The sequence below is a fragment of the Simochromis diagramma genome, unplaced genomic scaffold (assembly GCF_900408965.1).
Source record: "Simochromis diagramma unplaced genomic scaffold, fSimDia1.1 OVJJ01000557.1, whole genome shotgun sequence".
NCBI classification, from domain to species: Eukaryota; Metazoa; Chordata; class Actinopteri; order Cichliformes; family Cichlidae; genus Simochromis; species Simochromis diagramma.
In genome coordinates, this window is record NW_024387156.1 from 1,691,617 (window position 1) to 1,698,591 (window position 6,975).

At 38.5% G+C, this 6,975-nt stretch overlaps 1 protein-coding gene across 1 annotated transcript; it reads left to right on the forward strand.

The window, feature by feature from the left end:
• The first annotated feature begins 324 nt into the window (after positions 1 to 324).
• On the forward strand, positions 325 to 5,883 carry cradd (CASP2 and RIPK1 domain containing adaptor with death domain). The gene is made up of 2 exons (XM_040048540.1): positions 325 to 1,529; positions 4,942 to 5,883. Exons 1-2 carry the CDS (start codon positions 1,232 to 1,234, stop codon positions 5,244 to 5,246), a joined length of 603 nt encoding a protein of 200 aa, XP_039904474.1. The 5' UTR covers positions 325 to 1,231; the 3' UTR covers positions 5,247 to 5,883.
• The last annotated feature ends 1,092 nt before the right edge of the window (positions 5,884 to 6,975 follow it).

Sequence of the window (6,975 nt, forward strand, 5' to 3'; positions counted from 1 at the left end):
TTGAGTGTCCTTGCAAAGAAAGGTGGCTATATTGGTCGCTGATTTGTTTTTGTTTTGTTTTTGAATGTCAGAAATGTATATTTGTGAATGTGGAGATGTTATATTGGTTTCACTGGTAAAAATAAATAATTGAAATGGGTATATATTGGTTTTTTGTTAAGTTGCCTAATAACTATGCACAGTAATAGTCACCTGCACACACAGATATCCCCCTAAAATAGCTAAAACTAAAAACTACTTCCAAAAACATTCAGCTTTGATATTAATGAGTTTTTTGGGTTCATTGAGAACATGGTTGTTGTTCAATAATAAAATTATTCCTCAAAAATACAACTTGCCTAATAATTCTGCACTCCCTGTACAAGCTTGTCCTTCAGTCAGAAAAACAGAAATGAAAGCACAAATAAACATATGAATCACATATTATCAATAACAATGTCAAAAACAGATTCAGTTAACTGTAAATTGGTCTTTGAAAATAAAAGCTTGCAATAAAGGACAATGTGACACGAGGTTTTGTGAACTCCATGGAAAATCTTTCAGTTTGGGAATTTTATTTTGAATTCCTAAATGTAAGTATCTGATATATAACAAATATATTAACTTCTTTGGTCAGATTGTGGCTTTTTAATGAATTTGGTAGATATTTTAAAAACGTTATTTTCTTTTTTTATTAATAAAAAATATCTTGTATCTATAAAATTACCCTTGGTTTTTAGCTAATGCTGTGTGTTAGGTAACGTTGCTCGATGCTATGGTACGCTGAACCTAATTCAATACTTTGTTTTTGAGGTTTCCTCGTGGATTTATTAATCAAGAATATTGATCAGTAAAGTGGAACGCTCTGCGAGGCTTCTTACCGAACTTCGGCGTACATTTACGTCACCAGAAATCATCTTATCAGAAGCAATCTGCATAAAATCTGTTTTCCCTCAAAGTTAATTTTATCCGGGGTATAAACGCACGCCGAATTTAAGATCAATGACTAACCAATCCTTCCACGCAAATAGATCCCATATTAACCACCAATCTAAGCAAATTTTAGATTGTATTACCATAAAAAAAATGTGAACGCAACGTGATTAGCAAAGACTTTGGTTCCGCCTGCTTGTTTCCACCCGAGCACAAAAACAGAGCAGTTGAAAGGTAGTTGTACAGCTGACACAAAGGAGTAGTTTAATGATGTGGAACTGCTTATTTTTTATGAGCTAATTAGTCGGGTTTCGGTGAAATGGACCCGGTGCACAGAGCCGTCCTCCGAAAACACCGACTGGAGCTGTCCGGCCAGCTTCTGGTCAGCGAAAACATCGTTCCGTTTCTGTACCAGGAGGAGATTTTAACGGACGCGCAGGTGGAGGACATCGAGTCCCGATCCACGGAGAGACAGAAGACCCTCCGGCTCCTGGACCTCCTGCCGAGCCGCGGGCCCCGGGCCTTCCAATCCTTCCTGCGGTCCCTGCAGGATTTCAGTTGGATCCGGGACCGACTGCTGCAGGAGCTCCAGACCCCACCTGAACCCGGACCCAAAGGTACAACCAATCAGGGTGCGGGGGAATACCTCACTACATAAACCCGGAAGTCTTGTTGGCAGAAACACGTGGCACAGGTACTTTAGCCTGTTTGCTGACATCAGACCAGATCCAGGACACAGATCAGCCTCTGGGTCCTTTGTTTTAGGATCAGATGAGGGTCAGAGGTCACTGATGTTTGTCTGAGGAGACTACATCCAGTGTGACCAGGTCCAGATGTAAGACCACTTCTCTTGGACCTCTGTAACGTGGACTACATCAAAGACTCTGACCACTGTGAGTGGGTCGCATTTAGTTCAACCAAACCTCATGGAAGTATTGTCTGATTTGAGGACTGAACCATGAAATAATTTCCAGAAAATTCAAATTTTTGAAAATCGACAGTTTATTGAACCATGTGACAAATTTATTTAAAACATTAATTACATTTCAGTTTTCATATATGACTTTTAATTTGTATCACATTTGCTGCATTTGGCTTTTTTAATTGCTTAAAAATGGATAGTGCCATTTATTTTTAGGGGGGAAATCACACTGATGATTTACAAGTCTAAAAACCCCACAAAAAATGTATGTAGCAAATATGATACACTATTTAACATTTCTCAAAATCAGAAGTGTTCGGTAGAACAAATTCCCCACTTAGAAAAATGGGAGGAGACTGATCTGCTCCAAGGAGGTTTGGGATTATGCAGAATCAGCATCATGTGAATGTGATCCCAAACATCTGGCTGCGAAGCTGCTGCCAGGTTCCTGGAAACCAAGAGGGCGGTAATAAAAGGAGGTGGTGGACGAGGGAGGACTGGGCAGGAAAACAAACTCTTCCTCCTCCTCCTCTGAGTGGTGGGTTTTCAGCCTCTCAGAATCCCCTCGTTTTATTTTTATCTGAGTTTAGTTTCCCAGAATTTTCCTGCTGCAGCCGTTCTCGGATTCCCTGATTTTGATTGTTTTTTCCAGGAAAGTCCCACGTCGTGCTGACAAAGTATTGATGCAGAATCCTGACCGTCTAATCCTGTCATCTCTGTCCTAATCTGAACTAAAACGTAAAGACTCAGACTTTTAGTGTTAAATGTAACTTTCTCTCTGTTTGCTCAATGCTCAAATCCAAATCTTAGATTTGTATAGTTCACTCTAATCTCATAACTTGGATTCATAAAATTCACAACTTTGTCACTTTTAATCCAGAAATTGTTAACTTCATACACACAAGGTTGGAATTTTAAATTTGTTTTGACTTTAATTTGAAAATGTGGATTTTTATTTATAAAATGAATCCAAATGAATCGTGCAGGACTTCCTGTAGGTTGAAGTCATCCCGTGAGCTGGAAGTCTGAACACGGAGCATTAGTCTTAACGAGCCTCCTGACTTTGATTAAAGCCCGAGAGGAAGACTGTCCTCTTCCTTCAGTCTAACCCGAAGCACATCTTCATCACGGGACTGTGGATGCTTTCAGTTTAAAGTTAATGAAACAAATAATCTGCAGCTTCCATCAGATGCTAAGTAAAAACCAACAGCAGTCATTTATTAATACAATAATGTGATCAACAGTTATCCACCTAACCCAACGTTTGTGGATTTGATACTCCATCATTGTCACAGCTGACGGTAAACTGTGTTTTGGACAAAATGAAGCTTTTTCAGTGATTAATGAAGTGATCAGACGGACAGACGAATGCCAGCAGATGTTCTATTTTTGATCTGTAGGCGTCTGAGTCGTCTCACTACCCCTCAGACGGTCAGAGTTTGGCCATCACTAGTTACCTGGTGTGGGGTCGGTCTGATCAGAAGCAGCAGAGAAGCCCTCTCACACCTGCAGAGCACCTTCTTAACCTCCTAAGACTCTAACTCTTCCATGGCATGCATTTTTAATTTCTCTTTGATGCTTGGGCTGATTGGGACCCGATGAATGTAAAAACAAAGAATTACCAGATTTTTGATTTATTTATTTTTTTACCTGATTTTTGTTTCTGAGAAAAATTAGAGCCACATATGAGGATATTCGTTTAGATTTTCGATAGAACAGTGGCAGTATAATGTCCTTGTAAGTGGATATCAGGCCCTTGTAGAGCAAAATTTAGTATTTTGGTCTAGACAACCCAAAATGTGATGTCCACATATGTGGACGCCAGGGCTCACGCCTGCCGTGCATGGATTCAGTGATGTCGGCATTTGAAGCAGAAAAAGGCAAAAACATTCTACACTTGTTTGTGTTCTGGCCGTTTGAATAAACTTTATTTGTTCTGCTGTCACTGGTTTTTGCTGTAACTTCAGTTCTCAGTATTTTAACGTAGGCAGGCGGTGGTGGGAGGGCTGTGCCGTTTGGTCCTCATTCATTGGACGGCAGCATCAACAACAACAGAAAAAATACTATGAGCTGTTGGCGTCATGTTTTCCTGTGAGGTCACAGTAACCACGCTTCACTGTTTGTTCGACCCCCGGAAAGTTCGAATTGCTCAACCAGCTGAGGTTACAAACAAACGGCACCCTGCAGAGCACCAACGGCCTCGGAGTTGCCCAATCCAAACAGCCATTCACTTCTGTTTGTCCTTATGAGGGTGTTAAACTGAAAACGTCACAATCCTGACATTACAAACCAAACATTCAAACATTTGGAGATAACATTTAAAATAAGATGTTTACAAACCAAAGCAATGTTCAGATTTAAAACAGTTTAAACTGGAAATCTGTTAGATGAATTTGATATTATGAAACAAACCTGAAGAGGTCAAATATAAATCAGTCGATCAAAGTCTGTTTTTTTTTTTTTTTTTTCTTCTTGAAATGTGAAAATTTAGTCCAGATTTTAAATAAGTCTGAATTTGTGATATTTCAGAATGACAAACTCCAAATTCAATAATTATTTAAAGAGAATTTCAGAATTTTAAAATTAAAATAAACATGTAGTCTAAGAATAAATTGAAAAGTAATTATTAGAAATTCTATTTAAAAAATCTTCAGTTAAACCTGAATAAAGTCTTTGTCTAAGCAAATAAAAATAAGTCATATTTTGTGTTATTTAGAAAATAAATTCATTGTATTAATTCATTTACAGTTTTGAGTTTTTGATATATCTGAATTTTCCCTATAAAACAACAAAACTGAATATATATGTTGATGTGTACAAGAAATAATTATATCGAAAATAAGTCATTATTAAGTCCAAAATCAATGAATTAAGATTACATTGAAATTAAATTACATTAAAATCCACATTTTGAAATAAAAATGACAAAAACTGTGAAATAGAAATAAAAGTCAGGATTAAATCCAGAATCTGAACTTAGAACTGAGGTTCTAGTTCTGAGATGATAATGACATTATGATAATAAAAAAAGGTAAACAGTGATTTTTTTTTTTTATATAGGTGAAAGTTTATTTCCTTTGACCTTCCTGTTCTCCGTCTGTCTGCAGACGCCTGTCGGCTCCCAGAATCGGTTCTACAGCGGGTTCCCTCAGATCGAGAGTTGTCCCAGCTGGCGTTGCGGCTCGGTGCCGAGTGGGAATCGGTGCTATTGGATCTGGGTCTGTCGGCAGAGGTGCTGTTTCAATGCCGATCCGATCACAGCCTCAGTTCTCAGGCGGCGGCGCTCGCTGGGCTGGTGCGGTGGAGGCGGGCTGAAGGGAAGCGAGCGACAGTGGAGAGGCTACTGCAGAGTCTGCAGAGCGCTGGCATCCATTCAGCGGTCCTGGAGGACGTTCTGAACGTTTCTTCGTAATGCAGAGACGCATTTCAAATGAAGAAAAAGACTGAAATCTGAAATATAATATTAGGGAAAAATATACATTTTTACACTTATGTTCAAGTTTTGAAGTGTTTTCAGGATATAAATCAGAAAAATCAAATTTAGAACAAACTGAAGCAGCCAAAGACTAAAATGTGCCTTTATTGCTTGTGTCTGTGGGGTTTTAAACATTTTACATAAAACTGATGTGTGATGCTAGAATCCTTTTATTAAACTTTATATCCAGAGAACACATCTTTAGATGAATACTTTGTAGAAAGTCAACAATATGAAACAAAAAGAGTAAATTTGAGGCATAAATATCAACTCATGACAGTAAAATCCTGATGAAGTAACATAACCTGTCGAAGGTTTTGGATTAAAGTTCAGTCTGAGATTAGATTATGTTTGAAGATAAAAAGTCTGGATTCTGAGAGACTTCATTTCAAGTGTTGAAGCAGAAAGTCTGACAGAAAGAGCAGAAATGTAAAGACAGAACTTGAGATTTAAATCCTGAGTTTGTTCTGAAGTGTGTAAAGTGACAGGATGACGTTTCTTCATGGAGCTGAATCATCAGCATACAGGAGCATCCTCACCTGCTCTGCTTCATGCTTCACTCATTGTTACAGAGGCCCAGGATCAGAGACAGAAGGATTACTGTGAAATGTGAGTCATGCTGAGCTGGTCTGTCAGCTGGAAGTGAACAGAATAAGTTACTGTGATGAAGCAATGCACTATCCCTTTAAATCCTGATCAAATAAAGTTGGACTGAACTTTTTCCTGAGAAATTAAATCAAATGTTTCCTGTAAAAACTGTGTGTGCAGTGTTTGTGTTTCTTCCTCCACCACCTCCTCCTTCCTGGAAGACGACCCAGATTTGTTTCAAGAAAACCAAATATTTTAGTCCGAGGAAAACCTTCAGAGAGCCCTTTGTGCCTCCAAACACAGGCGCGTGCACACACACACACAGTAACACACTCTTTAATACACACATGTAATAAAACAGTGTGACTCAGCCACACACATTAACACAGTAATACACTCTAAAAGGCGTGTAATAAAACATTGTGACACACACAGGAAGCTGTTCATTAATTCCTCAACAGCCTGCAGAGGGACGGCTTTCTGAGTTTTTAAGGTGGACTGAAGAGTTGAACTTTGTTTCCACAGTGACCGTCTGAAAAAAGTGGTTGAAACCACGAAAAGTTCACATTTCTTCAGTTACTGAACTTTAGTGAATTTGCTTTTCTAACAGTTTTTAAAAGACTTTAAAAAGTGAAACCAGATCTCAGGTTAACCTTTAACCTTTGAACTGGTGGTTCTGAGGAATGTTTACATGGGTTTAAGCTCAGTATTTTCACCAAGCAGTGGAAATTTTCAGATTGAAAACTTTGATTAAAGTTAAAATGTTTCAAATGCGTGTGAGAGTTAATAGTTAAACATCTCACAACAAAATCATATATTTGTAGGATTTTCAGAAAAATACATAAGAAATCTGGGAAATAAAGCCAGAATTCTGGGTGTCTGAATAGAATAGAATAGACTAGCCCTTTATTCTAGATAGTGGCTGCACAGGTTCATCGTCATCTCACTGAAAATAACTTGTACGAACAGTTTCAGTCCGGCTTCCGTTCATGTCACAGTACAGAAACAGCTCTAGTAAAAATCACCAATGATCTTCTGCTTGCAGCTGACTCAGGACTTATCTCCATCCTCATTCTCC

Bases quoted from the DNA above. Each gene is read 5' to 3' on its own strand.
- cradd (XM_040048540.1), top strand. From the start codon at position 1,232: ATGGACCCGGTGCACAGAGCCGTCCTCCGAAAACACCGACTGGAGCTG. The intron at 1,530-4,941 runs GTACAACCAATC...GTCTGTCTGCAG, and splicing joins ACCTGAACCCGGACCCAAAG to ACGCCTGTCGGCTCCCAGAA.